We start from the raw sequence: 19410 nt of genomic DNA, 5'->3' as shown, positions 1-19410 counted from the left end.
TTGCTTTTTTCTTTTTATTGAGCAAAGATGATAAAGATGGACAAAATCAAGGCACAAAGCATTTTTAAAAACTGGGGGCTTGAGAGGCAAAGATCTGGCTTATTCTATAGTAAAACAGAGTGGCAATAGCTTCCCTTGCCTAGATCAGTGGTGCTCACTGTAGGATATTAGGGAGTGACGGTTGTTGGTTTTGTGTCTGAAGGTTATAACCGGCACTCAGTAGATGCAGCCTGAGGCAGAACAAGTGTCCTGCTGTGTGTGGACAGGCCAGTCCCACACACAAACTGCTCTGCACCTTTGCGACTGTCTAATGTCCTCCTGGACATTTACACAGGACCTACAGCTTGTCTGAGAGAGAATACTTGGTTCCCTCTGAGTCAAATCGTAATTTGTCCTGTCTTATAATCATTTCACTTAAAGTGATTCCGCCCTTTCTTTACCACAGACAGATAAGGCACTTAGCTATGGTGTACCCTAATGCTGCCTGCATTCTGTCACACATCCCTTCAAGCGTTCATTTCCTGTACTTCATTCAGTTCAGGAAGTTGCCCCTGCTGGACTCTTCAGCCAAACCTATTCACAGTAAGAGTTAACATCTGTTTGTTTCACAGCTTACAGCATAATCAAGCCTGAGCACTTACTTACATACTGAAATCCAGTTTGTGTTCATTCCACATTCATTATGTTTCCATTATAACACAAATAGGGCCCTAAGTTAGGTTTTAATAAACTCATATGTATGGATTATATTACCTATAAATCATCTCAAGATGGCAACGGCTGTTATAAAAGATCTACCTTTAAAGGATGAACAGGTCTACTAGGGTCTGTGGTTGTCATGACTGCGGGCAGGAGAGGGCACCACTGGCATTTAGCATGTGAGAGCCAACTATGCATCTTTCAATACATTGGGCAGTTCCTCACAGTAAGAAATTACTCTGCGCCCTATTCGAGTTTTGAATGTCTCATTAGACATTCGTGTATGACCTACAGTTCGTCTGTAAGAAGGTATGTCTTCATCCTCTCTATTTCGACAATCTGTAAGTTATTTTGTGCACTATCTTTATTTCAATGAAGGTATTTCGTTTTTACCGTGTACAGATAGTGCTGACATCAGCAAAAAACAAAAACAAAAAACCCCCTTGTATCGTTAGTTTTTACTCTGTCTACACATGCCCCTGCTTTTTCATGTTCCCCAATTCCTTTCCTATAAGCTCATACTGGTTCATGGTAAATGAGGCATCTGATGACCCCATTATGTCTCTGTACTGTAAAGTTGTGCTGAAGTTATGACCTTTCCCTCATATTATATTTGATTATTTTAAATTAATGGAACTGTATAGAGAATATATACCTGAATTGCACTTTAGAGACTAAACAAAACAGATACTGCCTTGTAGGGGGTTAAAACTGACAGCACAGTTCACTGAGAACCACTGAATGAAATGCAAAAGGCACGGAGAGCTGCAAGAACACCAGAAAGGCTTGTACGGGGGAGACAAAACGGACTTACTCGCATGTGTAAGCGGTCCAGGGAAGTGAGGAGCCTGGGATAAATTCTAGCTTTCTGCTTGCACAGCAGGGAACAAGTGATACTGTTCATGGGGTTGGAGGAGGCTTGGGGGGGGAGGTGCACAAAGACATCAGAATTGATTCCTCTGAAGGAGGCAAATAAGTGGTCCCTTTTGGACCTGTTGGACCAGAAACGGCTGGTAAATATCCAACTGGAAGTTAACCTAATGGGAAGTTGGGTACACTGCATGTCTACAGGATGAAGGTCTAGGTCAGATAATGAATATTCCAAAATAAGAGCTACCATATGAGAAAAAGAAAAAAGAAAGCAGTGATTAAAACAAACAAACAAAAACAACAACAAAACAACACCAAAACAAAAAACCCCAAAACTAAACATTGTGGCGAGCACCCCAGAAAAGAATCTCACTCTATAGAGTGTTCCTGGTGGGGACCTTCAAAGTGAAGCAACTGGGTAGCCTTTTATACTGATGTAAAAATCCAATCAAAGGCCAAGTAATGACAAACGTCTACCAGGACTGTAATGGGAATCTGTGGCAATTGGTAAGATGTTGAGAAAGGGGAATTGGAAGGAAAGACCCGATTCGTAGTATGGAAGAAAAGATTAGTCCGGGCTTCCTAAATGCTCTCAAAACACATCCATTATGTTTTCAAAAAGATACGCCTAGCAGGTACAAGGACTATGTGGGACACTGTTTTCTTTGTACTGCTTTCATGTCCACCAGCAAACCAGTCTTGCCTCCTTACAAGGCTCAGCCTTCAAACAGGGATGACTTTCCTGGTTTCTGGTGATCCCTTTCTATCACTGTAAACGAAGCCAATAGCACTTGGGTTTATTGGTCCTGCTTTTTTGATTCTAGGTACTTAATCTTACTAACATTTAGATGATTCCACAAAAGCTTGACATGCACAAAGCTTCTCCTACAATCATATTAATTAGAACACGGATGCCAGGAGCCTAAGCGGACAGTTAACTGCAGCTTGCTGCTTCTGAACTACACTGAACTATACTCGAGGAGTCAATCCCATGGAATCTGTCTTCTAGGTAAACAGCAGAGAGAAGTGTGTTCCTCAGACCAGTTTCATCGCATGATAATGTATGATATCACATACTAGATTTGTGTCTTTCAATAGCACTTAGATTTCACTTTTAAACTTTTTTTTCCCTCAGCAAGTTTTCTGCCTAAAGCTGCAATGTCTTATGTCATTATTTCAATAGGAATTGTTATTTCTCTCAAAATTTCCAAACTAACATCCATTTAGTTTACGAAAAATCAAAACAAAGCTACAGTAAATCGAAGAGTAGATGAGAGAGATGGAAGTCAATTACAAACACTTTGAAAATCAGCCTGAATGGTAATGTCTCATCAAGAGAATACAAACTTTCCAAAGCACTGCAGTTGGTGGGGGGCAGATTTAACAAGAAGCACTGGCTGGCTCGTGTGAGGGTGCAACCTGGGATTGTGAATTTGGGAACAGAAAGTTTGAGAATTGCTGGTTTACAATGTTAGGTAATGTAGTAGCAAGAAAATGCAAAAGCCTGCCTATTATGCAGCGATGATTTGGTCCTAGATGTCAACAGAATGGTTTTGGCGAAGTATACAACATTATTAACTAATTACGCAGACTTTTTCTTTCTCTGACTCTATGTACTCAATCACATATTCTGGGTAAATCTGCTCTTTCTGGAAGATGACAAAGATGGAGGGATTCATCCTGGTATCCACACAGCTGTCATAGAGTGCAGGAGGGCTACTGTATGTCATATTCCCTTCAGTGACATTTCCAACCAGGACTCGGGCTACGAACATCGCAATGTTTCTGGCCTCATAGGAACAATTTTTGTGGGAATAAATGGCTTCTTTTGCAAAGTAATTTCCTAGAAATAATCAGAAAAAGGTGGAAAATTATTATCAATTCTGTGTGGATTAAAAGAAGATACAAAGAATCAGACATTGGTAGGAATGAAACATTTGCTGACCACACTTTACTGACACTTGCAAGCTCTCTGGAATAGTTAATCTTCTTCATCAACTTAACTGCCTTTCCAATCCTGTGTGAGGTGTGTCTCTGATAACACTCCCAGAGAGGTTTAACGGAAGGACTCACCTGAATGCAGGTGAGTCAATTCAAGGGCTAGAAACCCAGACTGAGTGAGAAAGAAAAAGGAAGAAAAACAGATCTACGTCAGCATCTGCTTCCAGACCCTGGCTGCAACTTGACAAGCTGCCTAGAATTGCCGCGGCTAGGCCTTTCCATTGCCCCCAGGTTGCTTCTTGTGGAGTTCTTGGTCACAGTGACAATCGATACAGAAAACTGATGTCAAAAAAGTGAGGCTGTTGCTGTCACAAACTTTACCAGAGGTTTGCCTTTGGAGCTGGTTTGTGGAAGGAAGGTGTGAGAGTTTAGATCTGTGGGCAAGAGCTGCAGGCAGAGCTTGGTGGGAAAGACCATTCTGGTGGGAAAAACCAGAAGACTGACAAAAAACGAACAAACAAAAACAGAGTGAAAGAGTGAAAACAGTGCTTATGTGGTTGTAGAGGGAAAATGGGGAAACAAAGGTTTTATTGGAGATTGTGCAAGTGGCCATCTGTGTTACAGTCTAGCAACAAACTGACATGTGTGGTTGTCTTTCACCTACATTGTCACCATTTCTTTGTTGTTGTTATTTGTTTGTTTTGTGCTGCTTTAAGTCCTCATGATCTTATGTTTGGGGCAAAATAAATACCATTCTATCTCCTTTTCTTTTTTCTAAGGTTGTTTGTCTTTTACTTTTAAGGGTATGTAGTGGCATGAGTATATGTGCCCCGCATGCACACAGGATCCTGCAGAGCAGAAGAGAGCATCAGATAGGTCTCCTGGAACTGGTGGAGTTATAGACAGTTGTGAGCCTCCATGTGAGTGCTGGTTTGAACCCAGGTTCTCTGGAAACACAATCAGTTCTCTTTACCGCTGAGCTATCTCATCAGCCCACGTCCTGACTATCTAAATGAAGTTGAGTAAAGGTAATGGCCTAAGCTGTCTGGCAAGACGAATTTCAAGGTGGTACCATTCAGGCTGCAGAATGATCATGCCTCACTGTTTACTGAGACTTATAATAAGAATTCAGAGCAGAAAGGTAATAACGATGAAAGAATGATGAAATCATTTAAAGCTGACGGCGGGGCAGAGAGAACAGGTAGCAACAAGGTGGTGAAAATTGTTAAAGACATTGGCACCCTTAATGAGTTTTTCTTTTCATGGGAGAAAAGAAGAACTGCCTTGAGGAGGCACCTCTGGGAGCTGCAGAGTGTAATGATGTACACTTGTCTCAAAAGCAGCCTATGGTCTAACGTGGACTGAATCTTCCTGCCGCAGCCTTCCAAGTAGCTATGATTCCAAGCCCATGCGGCCAGGTCCGACTGCATCTTATTCCCTAGACACCCAGAAAGAGTGAAAGATTCATCAACAAAAAGAGGAATATGATTCTATGTGAGGGCAGACCCCTGATAACCCAGTGTGGCTGAGATGGGAAGGGGCCTCTTCTTCCCAGTGGAATTGTTGGTGACAGTAGCAAGCTAGTTTGAATGGATCTGTTGCCACAGACACATCAGAAAGAGCCACCTCCAGTATCTCCAGCAAGTGGTAAGGGCAGACAACACAGCCAGCAGATGGAGCAGTGTACAAGCATGGCTGTCAAGTTGTTCCCAGACAAAAAGACAAAACAGACGACAGGAACCCTGGGGCCAAGGCCCAGCACCCATACCCCAAGTCAACACAGCTGTTCTAACAAAGGCGTAAAGTAACTTGCTTATTTTCTCTCAAGGCCACTGAAGCCCAGTCATGCAGGTTTACAAAACTAACTCCAAAAGCCACTCAACAAAACCACGCGAATAGGTGGAGTCACAGCTTTCTCTACTCCAGCACGAACCTTTTCCATATTTGCAGTCCTGGTTGCCATGAAGAATCCACTCGAAGTTGTTCTTACAAATGTAATCCACGTGGACGCGGCATGTCGCATGAAACAGGCGCATCTCATACTTATTCTTCATCTTCAGCTTCTTCCTAATATAGAGAAATCTGAGACTCAGTACCAAGAGCTGAGCAGGAGAGCCGGAGTTCAAGCCCCTGGACCCACACGGTAAGGGGGGGGGGGTGGCACAACTGACTCCAGCAAGGTGTCTTGTGATGTGCATGCCCCACATGCTAGGACCAAATAACTAAAAGTCAAAAGAAAAAAAGACGAATATTCCACTCTCAAGCCTACTTTAAAAACATGACCCCAAACTAAGTCTGATTGTGTCACCTTTCAAAAGCGTCCCAGAGCTTTTGGTTCCATATCCTCTTTATCTTTGTAATCTTGAACTGTTTCATGGATGCTCTAAAGAGTTCACTTATTGTGACATACTCCTCATCCTGGCTATTGAGTTCTAGAAACTAAAAACAAACAGACAAAAATGAGATGTTTAAATGTTAAAGTAGATAATACCCAAAGCATAGTATATCCACACAGGTGCCAGGACCCACCATGCCGTTCTCAGGTGGGATGCGCTGACCTAGGGTGTCTGTATCTAGCTTCTTGTTCATTCTGCTTATGAACCAACAGGCATGTGCACCTGTCTATTCAGGACAACTTACGTGGTCTGTGACTTAATCCAAAGACCCAGGAAGTTTACTGCCCAAATTCCAATATCAGTCAGCGACGGAGGGATCAGAGATACCTATGGAGCACAAGCAGACTGGCCTTCCCAAAAGATGGAACCAGATACGTAGGCTAAACAGACTAGGAACAGTCTTGTCCCTGCCAGGCTGGCGACAAAGTGAGGCACACGGAGCTGGACAACTGTTACTGTCCGAGTTCCTGTTTTCCTATCAGTTACGCTATGATCTCACACGGCTGCTATGAGGCTCTGCCTGGATGACACTGCATCTGAAAACACTGAGATGCCCTAGAAAATGGCTTTCTCTTGGAAAGCATCACAATCGTGCCTAGCCCTGCCTTTGACCCTGGAGCTAAGTTTGGAAGAAGCGATTCATTCATTCCAGTAACAAACCCACACACTCACCGAAAAGCATGTTCCCGCCTTTAAAGGACTCACCCACCAAACAAGTAGAGTCAAGTACCTCATATCCGCTAGGAGAAACGGTGCTAATATCCCTCTGGGGAAGAGAACTCAGGGTCAGAGCATCTGCCTGGGCCATCACGGGCTGCCGGCTACAAACGAACAGAAGGAACATTTATTTGGCTTCCCTTCCTCTCTACGGCTTTCTGGGAAACGCAGTGCTGACGTCTAGATTTCCTCTGTACTAACCCTGAAAATTCTTGGTTCCAGTAACCACAGCTTTAAAAAAGTGGCATAATTTAGTAATATCAATGCTTTTCCCCCTGTTTTAAACTGCAAAAGCACTGGGCGGGTGAGCTAGCTAGCTCAGCAAGGACGGGTGCTTGCATGCAGGCCTGATGATATGAGTCTGACTGCTGGGCCCTTCCAGGTTGTGGGAGACAACTACTGACTCTTCAGAGCTTGTCCCTGACCCCCTCCTGTGTATAAATAAATGAGTGATTGGATGAATATTTAAAAAATAAAACAATCATGTAAAGGCACCAATTCTTTTTGCTGTATCTGCTCAACCTTCAAGGTACAGATGTGTCAGCATGAGCATGCATGTCTTGTAATTTGCCAAATGACAGACAGGTAAGTATAGAAAGACACAGAGGGTGGGGGAGGGAGCTGGAGAGATGGCTCAGCTTATCTTGAGGACCTGGGTTCAATTCCCAGCACTCACATAGCAGCTCACAGCTGTTTGTAGCTTCAATTCCAGCGGATCTGGCATTTTCACAGACATACACACAGGCAAAACACCAATGCACATAAAAAAAAAAAAAAAGAATAAATCTTTAAAAAAAAAAAATGGGAAAACATGGGGAAAGGATCTTGCCTTTCTGTAGAAATTGTATCTCAGAGTGCAAGATCAGCTGGAAGAACTGAAATAGCTGCAAACATCCCTAAGGTCCGTAATAGGACAATCACATGTTATATCTCTCCCCATTTAGAGCGGACCATCCTTTGTGCTGCACTCTTGACCAAAATCCCAGCCTGGACATAACAAGTCCTCAAAATGTAACACCCAGCTTCCAGAAGCCACCCACAAAATGACCTTAATGGAATATAATGGAGTATATTTTGATAGACCAAATTACCCCTTTTTAAAAAAGAATTGCATTGTTTTTTTTTAAAGAATTGCATTTTAAAACCGAGGTTGAGTCAGATATAAAAGAGCATAACATTAATCCTAGCACTCAGGAAGCAGAACCAGGCATAACTCTGTGAGTTCAAAGCCAGCCTGGTCTACAAGTTGAATTTAAGAACAGGACAGACTAAACAGAGAGACTGAATCTCAAAAGAAACAAAAAACAAAGAGAGAAGAAAGGAAAACAAGACAAAATGTAATGAGGAGATGGCTCACTGGGGACAGGGAGGGCCTGAGTCTGGATCTCCAGCACCCATATTAAAAGCGACCTGTGACAGCACCCCTCCCAGGACACCAGCACTGGCAGGTGGAGACAAGTGGGTTCCACGGACTTACTGGCCAGCCAGTCTAGCTGATGGGCAAGCTCCAGGCTCAGCAAGCAACTCTGTCTCAAGGTGAAGTGATTGAGGAAAACATACCAATGTCAACTTTTGCCTTCCACATGTACCAGAATGGGTGAGAACACAGCATTTACGATTTTTACAATGGAGGTGGTCCACTGAAATAGTTTAAAAGCAGCTTAGGGAGAAATCAACTAAATGCAATACATAGAGCCAGTCTGAATATGATAGGAGATAAACCAACTGTAAGAGGTAATTTCAAAGAGAATGGAGAAACAGAACATGAAATGGGTATTACATGACATTTGATGAATTACTGTTAACTTTGTTAGATGTATGTATGTGTTGTCACAGAGTCTAACACCAAGAGAAATACAAACCAGAGAGGTTATTACTGACACCAGCCGTATCAGCCAATGTTCCCAGGGTCTGCAGGTGTATCTCAGCAGTGAGCACATTGTTGCTCTTATGTAGAAGACAGGGGGCAGTGCAGTCTACCTGCCAAATCCCAGAACTAATGAACAGAGGGCAGGTGTGATGAGGTGACCTAGAACCAGAGCTGGGTCTCAGACCTGGTCACAGTCGAGGACCTGAACCAGGCTGCTCTGTCCTGCAGCGCTGACGCCCACGACCCTCCTGGACGTGACTCCCTGCCCACCCCATACCTGAGCTCTTTCTAGATGTTATTTCCCATGTTGCCTGTGGTAACCCACCCTGGACTCTGGGAACCACAGGAATCTAGAAAAGCTTCATTTTACACCTGCCTTCAAACCTGATTCGCATAATCACACATCCCCCAGGGAGGAAAAAATCCAACTGCAAAGTTTGTGAACAATGAGATTTTACTGAGTTTCACACAGACAAGCCAGTTACAATAAGTTCCCCACAGCAAAACCTGCCTTGAAATGCCCCACTGGTACAATGATTATAAGTCAATTAAAACCCAAACCAAAGCCTTTAGCCATCTTCATTCTTCTCCAAAGGTCTTCACCAGGCTTCTGTCGCAAGCCTTTTTCTCAGCCTCCTGTCCACTCTAAACCACACAGCACAGCCAAACAGAGGACCCAGAGCCAAACAAAAATCCAGAGTATTCAGTACTTTGTAGGCATACCCTTGATCCAGCCAGTTACAGCTGACGCCCACAGCACCCATGAGACCTGCTGAATCCCCTGTGAGTGAAGGGCAAAGGCTGGTTTCTTGGTATAGCATTCCTCCCACCCTACACCCCAAACCCAAGGGGTGTATCTGTTACAAAAAGCTTAACCAAGCCTGCACCCCTGGGCCCCTAGTCAGGGAGCCTTTCAGTTATGCCACGTTGCTTAACAATCTCCTTACTTATAGATAAAGCAAACACATTGCAGTTGAACAGAAGCAGGAACTTTCCAAGAACACCGACTCCAGATGTGTGATCCCTGGTCCAGGCTCAATCGGGGACTGGGAGGGGTCAGCACCCTGAGTGCCTCAGACACCCGACAGCTAACAGCTTCAGGACACTTACTCTGCACTTCTTCGCCTCTGCTCCACATCCTTTGAAGAAACGAATACTGGTCTTCTGACAACATGCCTTTGAGTGTTGGAAGCTATGTTTGTCTGAATCATACCTTATTAGACAGAAAAAAATAAAATAAAAATCAAGACTTGATCCTAGAAAATGACTCATTTTTTTCAGAGGGCATTTGTACAGCAAACATTCATGACTGAATCCCACTCTCTTACTCTCTTTCTTCCTTCTTCTTTTTAAGACAGCGTTTCTGTTTAGCCCTGGCTGTCCTGGAACTCACTCTTTAGGCCAGGCTGGCTTTGAACTTACAGAGATTGACCTCCTGCTTCTGTCTCACAAGTACAGAGAGTAAAGGTGTACGCATCACTGAATCTTACATGCAGAGAGCATGGTTTTAGATAAAAACAAACAAACAAAAAAACAAAGCAAACCATCACCTATGAAATGTTATTTTCAACTGTAGACCTGGCTCAAAATTCCAAGAATGACTTTTTTTTGCCTCCTATCTTTTTTTGTTTTTCAAAACAGGGTTTCTCTGTGTAGCCTTGACTTTCTTGGACTCACTCTGTAGACCAAGGGGCCTCAAACTCATCGAGATCCACCTGCCTCTGCCTCCTTGAGTGCTAAGATCACAGGTGTGCACCACCACGTCTTAAGAATGACCTCTTTCAAAAAGCAAATTATTATGCATTGCTGGAGTATAAAACATCTCTCCTTGCAAAATAGTTAAATAGCTTCTCTTATAGTCAAACATTTCCATCAGCCCCAACTGAAGAAATGATAATCTATATCCATTCAAAGATCTGCATAAAAATGATCACAGTCACATCATTATACCCAAACACTGGGAAACATGTGTTAATAATGGAATATTATTCAGAAAATAAAAGTCAAGAACTACACTGGGTGTGGGGGTACATGCCTGTAAGCCCAGCACTCTGGGAGGCTGGGGTGGGTGGAGTCCAGGACAGCCAGGGCTACACAGAGAAACTGTGCCTTGAAAAAAACCAAGAACTACCACATATTCTCCAACAGAAATGATTCTAAAAGCCATTATTTTGAGTGAAAGAACCCAGTTACATGTGTATGTCTACTTTAAGAATCTAATAACAGGTAGGTGATGGTGGCATGTGTCTTTAATCCCAGCACTCAGGAGGCAGAGGCTGGTGGATTTCTGTGAGTTTGAGGCCAGCCTGGTCTCTAGAGTGAGTTCCAGGACAGCCAAGGCTACACAGAGAAATCCTGTCTTGAGGAAAAAAAAAAAAAAAAAAAAAAAATCAATTAATATGAAATTTAAAAAATGGTAAAATTGACCTATAGGAACTTAGAGCAAATCACTCACAGCTTGCCATACTTTAAGTAAAAGATTGGGCCAGAGGTTGTAAAAGAGGCAGGACAGGGGAGTGTGGTGGTGCATGCCTTTAATCCCAGCACCTGGGAGGCAGAGGTAGGCAGATCTCTGAGTTTGAGTCCAGCCTGGTCTACAAAGTGAGTTCCAGGACAGCCAGGGCTACACAGAGAAACCCTGTCTCAAAAACAAAACAAAACGATATTCCCACCCTCCCCCACACTATTATAAAAATAGGAAAAGAAAAGCGGCAGGACAAACTTATCTGGGCAGGTGGAAATGCTCTGCTTTGCTCACAGTGACTATTACATGAGTGTCTTGTCAGTGCCCAGATGCACAAGTGAAATGGATTCATTTCACTGAGGCAACAGAGACCCAGGCAGGGCAATATGACAACACAAATATAACATAAATAAATTGGATCTTGCTGCAATGCTATTCAAAATCTTCCCATGGCTCTGATTTTTTTTAATTTATTTTTTTAATTAATTACAGTTTATTCATTTTGTATCCCTGCTGTAGCCCTCTCCCTCATCCCCTCCCAATCCTACCGTCCCCCCTCATCTCCTTCCATTCCCCTCCCCAAGTAAATTGATAGGGGAGGTCCTTCTCCCTTTCCATATGACCCTAGCCTATCAGGTCTCATCAGGACTGGCTGCATTGTCTTCCTCTGTGGCCTGAGGTAAGGCTGCTCCCCCCTCAGGGGGAGGTAATCAAAGAGCCAGTCCCTGAGTTCATGTCAGAGACAGCTCCTGTTCCCATTACTAGGGAACCCACATGGACACTGACTGCTATGGGCTACATCTGTGCAGGGGTTCTAGGTTATCTCCATGCATGGTCCTTGGTTGCAGTATCAGTCTCAGAAAAGACTCCTTTGCCCAGATTTTTTGGTTCTGTTGCTCTCCTGGTAGAGTTCCTGTTCCCTCCAAGTCTTTCTATCCCCCCCTTCTTTCCTATGATTCCCTGCACTCTGCCCAAGGTTTGGCTATGAGTCTCAGATTCTGCTTTGATACCCTGCTGGATAGAGTCAGAGGCCCTCTGTGATAGGCTCCTTTCCTGTTCCCTGTTTTCTCCCTTTTCCGATGTCTGTCCCATTTGCCTTTCTGGGTAAGGATTGATCATCTTACCCAGGTCCTCCTTCTTGCTTAGTTTCTTTAGGTGTACAGATTTTAGTATGATTATCCTATATTATATGTCAAATATCCACTTATAAGTATATACCATGTTTATCTTTCTGCTTCTGGGACAGCTCATTCAGGATGATCTTTCCTAGTTCCCACCATTTGCCTGCAAATTTCATGATTTCCTTGTTTTTAATTGCTGAGTAGTACATTGTGTAAATGTACCACAATTTCTGTATCCATTCCTCAATTGAGGGACATCTGGGATGTTTCCAGATTCTGGCTATTATGAATAAAGCTGCTATGAACATGGTTGAGCAAACGTCCTTATTGTATAGTTGAGCATGTTTTGGATATATGCCTAGGAGTGGTATAGCTGGATCTTGAGGTGGCACTATTCCTAATTGTCTGAGAAAGCGCCAGATTGATTTCCAAAGTGGTTACACAAGCTTACATTCCCACCGGCAATGGAGGAGGGTTTCCCTTTCTCCACAACCTCTCCAGCATGTATTGTCACTTGAGTTTTTGGTCTTAGCCATTCTGATGGGTGTAAGGAAATCTCAGGGTCATTTTGAGTTGCATTTCCCTGATGACTAAGGATGTTGAGCATTTCTTTAAGTGTTTCTCTGCCATTCTATATTCCTCTAATGAAAATTCTGTTTAGCTCTGTGCCCCATTTTTTTTTTAATTTTTCTTATTAGTTACATTTTGTTAATTCTGTATCCCAGCTGTATCCCGCTCTCTCATTCCCTCCCCAATCCCACCCTCCCTCCCTCATCTCCTCCCTGCCCCTTTCCAAGTCCACTGATAGGGGAGGACCTCCTCCCCTTTCATATGACTCCGTTTTGTCAGGTATTTTCAGGGCTGGCTGCAAAGTCCTTCTCTGTGGCCTAACAGTACTGCTCCTCCCTTGTGGGGTGGGGTGGGGGGGGGGTCAAAGAGCCAGTCATTGAGTTCCTGTTAGAAATAGTCCTTGTTCCCCTTACTATGGGAAACCAATTGATTACTGAGCTATCACGGGTCACATCTGAGCAGAGGTTCTAGGTTTTATCCACTCATGGTCTTTGGTTGAGTGTCCATCTCAGAAAAGACCCTGTGCCCAGATATGTTTGGTCCTTGTGGAGCTCCTATCCTTTCCACATCAAACTCCCCTTCTTTCATATGATTCCCTGCACTCAGCCGAAGGTTTGGTTATGAGTCTTAGTATCTACTTTGGAACACTGCTAGGTAGTCTTTCAGATGCCTTCTGCGGTAGACTCCTGTCATACGTTCAATGCATATCCCATTTGTCTTTCTAAATGAGGATTGATCATCATACCCCGTGTCCGCTTTCTTGATTATCTTCTTTAGATGTATAGATTTCATTATGTTTATCATATCTTATAGGTCTATATAAAAGTATATTCCATGTTTGTCTTTCTCCTTCTGGGATACTTCACTCAGAATGATCTTTTCTAGATCCCACCATTTGCCTGCAAATTTCATGATTTCCTCTTTTTTGATTGCTGAGTAGTATTCCATTGTGTAAAAATACCACAATTTCTGTATCCATTCCTCCGTTGATGGACATCTGGGTTGTTTCCAGGTTCTGGCTATTACAAATAAAGCTGCTACAAACATGGTTGAGCATATGTCCTTGTTGTGCACTTGAGCAAATTTTGGGTATATGCCTAGCAGTGGTACAGCTGGGTCTTGAGGAAGCACTATTCCTAATTGTCTGAGAAAGCGCCAGATTGACTTCCAAAGTGGTTGTACCAGCAATGGAGGAGGGTTCCCCTTTCTCCACAACCTCTCCAGCATGTGTTGTCACTTGAGTTTTTCATCTTGGCCATTCTGATGGGTGTAAGGTGAAATATCAGGGTCGTTTTGATTTGCATTTCCTTAATGGCTAATGAGGTTGAGCATTTCTTTAAGTGTTTCTCTGCCATTCGATATTCCTCTATCGAGAATTCTCTGTTTAGCGCTGTTCCCCATTTTTTAATTGGATTACTTGATTTGTTGCTGTTTAACTTGAGTTCTTTATATATTCTCAATAATAGCCCTCTGTCAGATATAGAGTTGGTGAAGAACCTTTCCTAGTCTATAGGTTGTCGTTTTGTCCTTTGCTTTACAGAAGCTTTTCAGTTTCATGAGATCCCATTTATTGATTGTTGCTCTGAGAACCTGTGCTGTTGGTGTTTTGTTCAGGAAGTTGTCTCCTGTGCCAATGAGTTCAAGGATCGTCCCCACTTTTTCTCCTAACAGATTTAATGTGTCTGGTTTTATGTTGAGATCTTTGATCCACTTGGACTTTAGTTTTGTGCAGGGTGATAAGTACGGATCTATTTGCATTTTTCTACATGTAGACATCCAGTTAGACCAGCACCATTTATCCATTGTATGGTTTTGGCTTCTTTGTCAAAAATCAAGTGTGTGTGGGTTTATTTCTGGGTCTTCTATTCGAGTCTATTGATCCACCATTCTGTTTCTATGCGTAGCTCCCATTTTTAAAGGAGGTGGGTGGGCTCAGTGACCAAGAGCACTGGTTGCTCATCTGATGGACCCACATTTGATTCCCCACTTATATGGTAGCTTCCTCACAAATGTCTGTACCTCCAGTTCCGGGGGTTCTGATGCCCGCTTCTGACTTCCATGGGCATCAGGCCCACAGTTTTATTACAATCAGGTAAAATATACGTACACATTAAAAATAAAATTAAACCAAGAGATGGCTCAGGGGTTAACAGTGCTTGGTGTACTTGCATTAAAAATTAATTCATATTTTAAATGAGACATACAAACTGGAAAATAACAAATTTGAAGCAAAATATTTTTCACTTAACAATAACTAATTCAGTTTTTGTTTTGCTCTTTTAGGGTTTTTATTTGGGTTGAGACAGAGTCTTTCTTTATATCTAGTAGGCCAAGAACTCACAGATACTCTCCTGTCTTTGAGTCCTTAGTGCAGGGATTAATTAGTTTTTGTTGTTGTTTTGTTTTTTGTGGGGTGGGAATCAAGACAGCGTTTCTCTGTGGAGGCCTGGGTTTCCCAGAAATTGTTCTGTAGACCAGGCAAGCCTCAAAATCACAGACAGCTGCCTGACTCTGTGTCCTGAGTGCTGGGATTAAAGGTGTGTACCATCACCAGCCAGTACCCATTAAGTTTTTAATACCTAGTTTTCATAATCATAACTTTCAACACCAGTCATGGTAGGTCTTGACAACTTGATACAAACCAACACACACCTGAGAAGAAGGAATCTTTCTTGAGGAATTGTCTCTATCAGATTAGCCTGTGTGCATATGGGGAGGGGGCACATTCTTAACTGCTAATTATGTAGGAGGGCCACTGTGGGCAGTGCCATGCCCAGGCAGATGGAACTGAGAAAGGAAGCTAAGTTAAGTCACAGGAAGCAAGCCAGTAAGCAGCATTCCTCCATGGATTTTTCTTCAAGCCCCTGCCTTGACCTCTTTCCTCCTTAAGTTGTTTTTAGTTTTATTATAACAACAGAGATTCAAACTAGGACAACTACACTAATAAGCCACTGACATGTAACACTCCAATTTGTTTACTCATTGCTTGACTAGGACCTAGAAGAAATGAAACAGTGGGCATATCGCAACATGTCTCGGTGTGAATGCCAGGTGGACCTCCGATATGGTTGTTATAATATAGTCCCTCAAGTTACTTGTTTACAACACAACAAATGGCCCAGGACTCAAATCTCAGAGACCACCAGCAAAGTCAAGGACTTGAAAGGGCAAGTGTCTGGCTCCATGCAGGTGTGTCCCTGAGGCATGACGCCAAGGGAACAGTGCTTTCAAAGGGGAGTTGGTTTCAGATCTCTTTTCTTTTTCACTTAACACAGCAGACAGCAGATTGGTGGATGTTACCAAGAAGACCTTCCTACAGCGGTTCAAATAAACATGGTGGCAGGCCAAGTGCCCAAGTGGAGGTGATAAATGAAATCATTAATCGAGATGCTAGGCATGAAGCCAAGAGCAAGTTTCTAGATGTCTCAGGGTGCCCAGAGGCCCAAGCTCGCCACTGTAGCCATCGACAACTAAATACTCAAAGTGCACCCCCAGAATCAGCGCCAAAGAACCCTCTAGAGACCTCTAGTTATCCAGGAGAGAAGTGGCACTGAGTCTGGAAGCTCTTCTGGTAGCACAGAAAACTTCCATTGGAAACAGGGCCCCAGGCCGTGGATTTGACAGCTACCAGCTGCCACTCTCAGAAACTGTTCCCTGTGCTAAAAATGGCCCATGGTGTGGCAACGCACACGGATCGTCCACTCCTGTGTGCTCAGTGCCAGAATCCATGGTCATTCCACAACACCACAGACAAGAACTCACCTTGGAAGCTTAATTCGTAGTTCTGTGAACCAGCCTGAAAGGGCAGAACTCCTCTGGGACAGGTCTGGAAGAAAGTCTCCAGGTATGTGGAACTGATGTCAGAACTGGGATGGGCTGTGTTCTAGTTACATAAAAATTGAAGAACATATAGGTAAAGACTTGAGCGTAGGTTTTTGGGAAATCTCTACCATTCTATCTTACACAGTTTGGCTTTAGTGACCAGATTAGGGAGGCTCTCCCAAGCCAGGCTTAAGAACTTCCCACCAGACAGCGACCAAGTCATAGTGCTGGATGGAGCACTGACCTGTGGAAAACGACTATACTTCCAGTGAGTGTCTGAAGACTGTAACTACAGTATTCTTTTACACTGTCTATACAATATAAGCCCATCTGCACCTGCTGTCCAACAGAATCCAGTAGTCTTGTGTGGATCACAACATCACGGGCAGTTTGGAGGTGAAGTGAAGGAGAGTCAAGAAGCTCTTCCAATACAAGTCTAAGCTCCAACAAGCATACTGCTGCTCAAATAAATGGCCTGGTCCTCTCCTCTGCCCTCAACCAGAGCAAACAGCATGACCAGGCCTCCGGCCAGGCAACTACACTGAAAATGCACTTAGGCTTGGGGCCCACTGAGAATGTGATGAAAGGAGCTTGGATGTTCAAGAAATGTAGACCTAATCTCTTGTTTTCAAGGCATCTCTGAAGCATGTGAACCCCAGAATGGATGGGGAAAGACGTGTCAAAATGAAGCCATCATTCCACTGTATCCGTCCTGTGGCAGGTGCAGACTTACGTGAAAGCCTACATGCAGGGGCTGCAGTGTAACAGCCGCAGAACACTTCCCTGAAAACTAGACCTGAGGGGCTGAAGATAGCAATCCTGCCAGCTGCCTGCATGGGAGGGGCTCATGGTTTCTCCAGTGGCATTCAGCTTTCTCCTAGGCTTTGTCCTACATGCTCTCTTCATCGAGAAGACCAGCAGGCATGGAAGGGGAACATTTATGTTCAGATGCTTGCACACAATGCAGGGTGGGAATTGGTCTGGGTATGTGCCAGGAGATAGGGCCAAAAAAAAAAAAGGCAGAAGATTGCTAAGCGCCAGCATCCAACGATGACGCCAAACCATGAAAATGTTTTGATGCAGCTGCCACTAAGAGAAATGGCTGAAAAAGATCACTGCCATGACTGGTGACAACTGGTGCCCATGTGCCTCCTTCTGACTCAAAGAACAGCTAAAGGGGCAAATGCTTATAAGGCTAACAGACTTCCTGTTTCCCTAGTTTGAAGTCTTGTATTTTTCAACTATCTGCTCAGCTTTGTAGATCCCAGTCTATAAATTTTACACAGAGAGAGCACACCGAGTCACTGACTAAAGTACAGGCTATGGCAGAGGAGCTAGGGCAAGGAAGAGCTTGGAGGCTCAGCACTTGAACATCATCCAGGCAATGATCTGTGAACCTCACTCTGACGAGCAAGGCTCTATGGTCTAGTGCAGCTGAGGATAGTTATGAATTCAGCCCAAGACAAATATGAAATCATTCTTAAACTATCATGAATTCCTTAGCTCTGTTGCATTTGAACAATGTGATTGGTTTTGCTCTTCCATCTTGTTTCTTATTACAGTTTCTAACTATACTTAAGTTCATATCAATCAATCAATCTATCTATCTATCTATCTATCTATCTATCTATCTATATCTATCTATCTATCTATATCTATTTTGGTTTTTCAATAAAGGGTCTCTCTATCTCTGTGAGACTGTGGCTGTCATGGAACTCGCTCTGTAACCAGGCTGGCCTCAAACTCGGAGATCTCCTGCCTCTGCCTCCAGAGTGCACTGCCCAGCTAACTTTTTAAAAAACACTCTCTTTCCCTTCTCTACATTTACTTGTTTTGGGTTGGAGAGGGTGCTATGCCATTGTGCGCATGTGGAGGTCAGAGATCAGCTTGCAGGAGTCAGTTCTCTTTTCCCACCACGTGGGTCTTGGGGATTGAATGTAGGTTATCATGCTGATGGCAAGTGCCTTTATCCACTGGGCCACCTCACCAGCCCTAGGATGGTTAATTTCAATGGTCAGCTTGGCAGGCCTGGAATCAGCGGGAAGATGGTTTCAATATGGGACTGTGTAGACTAGGTTGGCCTGTGGGCATGTCTGTGAGGGACTTTCCTACTTAGGTTAATTGAGGTGGGAAGCCCCACATGGAATGCAGATGGGCCATTTCATGAGCTGGGTACTGGACTGAATAGAAAGGAGAGCATGATCAAGATAACCATTCCTTGCTCTCTACTTCTTGACTACGGTTGCACAGTGACCAACCGTTGAGCTCCTGAGGCTGTAACCTGGACCTCGGAAATAGAGTAAATGCTTTCTCCCATATATATTGTACCCCCTTTGAGACAGGGTCTGAACTCACTATATAGGCCAGGCTGGCTTTAAACTCAGAGATTTACCTCTGCCAAGTGCTGGGATTATAGGCACGTGCTACCATGCCTGACCGAGATATATAATTTTTAACCTTTTCACATTTATTTAGTGGGTGGGCAGGGGAAGCGCACAGGCCAGGGTGTGCCTGTGGAGGTCTTAGAACAGCTTGCAGTATTGTTTTCTTCTTCCACCATGTGGGTCCCAGGAATCAAATCCCACCATGGGGAAAGCAATAAAGGCACACCCCTTTATCCTCTTTCTTTTTAGTGAGGAGAGCCAACTCAATTATGCCACAATGGAGTCAATGAATAAAAGAACTCCTTCACATCTTCAAGTGAATATGAAGCAAATGTTTTGCATTGTGTTTATGCACATATAAGAGTATATTCCAGGGCTGGCAAGCCACAGAACCTGAATTCTAACCCCAGATCCCACATGATGGAAGGAGAGAACTAACTTCTGAAAGTTGCCCTCTGACCTCCATATTCACATGTGCACACACAAGCACCCCCCCATAACTAACTAACTAACTAACTAACTAACTAACTAACTAACTAACTAACTAACTAACTAA

At 43.6% G+C, this 19410-nt stretch overlaps 1 protein-coding gene across 1 annotated transcript in view; it reads right to left on the bottom strand.

The window, feature by feature from the left end:
* The window catches only part of Zc3hav1 (zinc finger CCCH-type containing, antiviral 1), a 52174-nt gene continuing 32764 nt past the window's right edge, over nt 1–19410 (bottom strand). The window contains exons 8-13 of the mRNA XM_055602076.1: nt 16411–16531; nt 9604–9706; nt 6637–6727; nt 5819–5949; nt 5444–5577; nt 1–3412 (exon numbers count right to left, since the gene is read on the bottom strand). Coding sequence (XP_055458051.1) covers nt 3144–3412; nt 5444–5577; nt 5819–5949; nt 6637–6727; nt 9604–9706; nt 16411–16531 — 849 coding nt within the window. The 3' untranslated portion in view covers nt 1–3143. The remainder of the gene's footprint in view (nt 3413–5443; nt 5578–5818; nt 5950–6636; nt 6728–9603; nt 9707–16410; nt 16532–19410) is intronic.

Source organism: Psammomys obesus, unplaced genomic scaffold (genome assembly GCF_907164565.1).
Source record: "Psammomys obesus unplaced genomic scaffold, mPsaObe1.curated_primary_1811, whole genome shotgun sequence".
NCBI lineage: Eukaryota > Metazoa > Chordata > Mammalia > Rodentia > Muridae > Psammomys > Psammomys obesus.
Note: the sequence above shows the minus strand (reverse complement) of the source record. Positions and strands in the feature narration are given on the sequence as shown.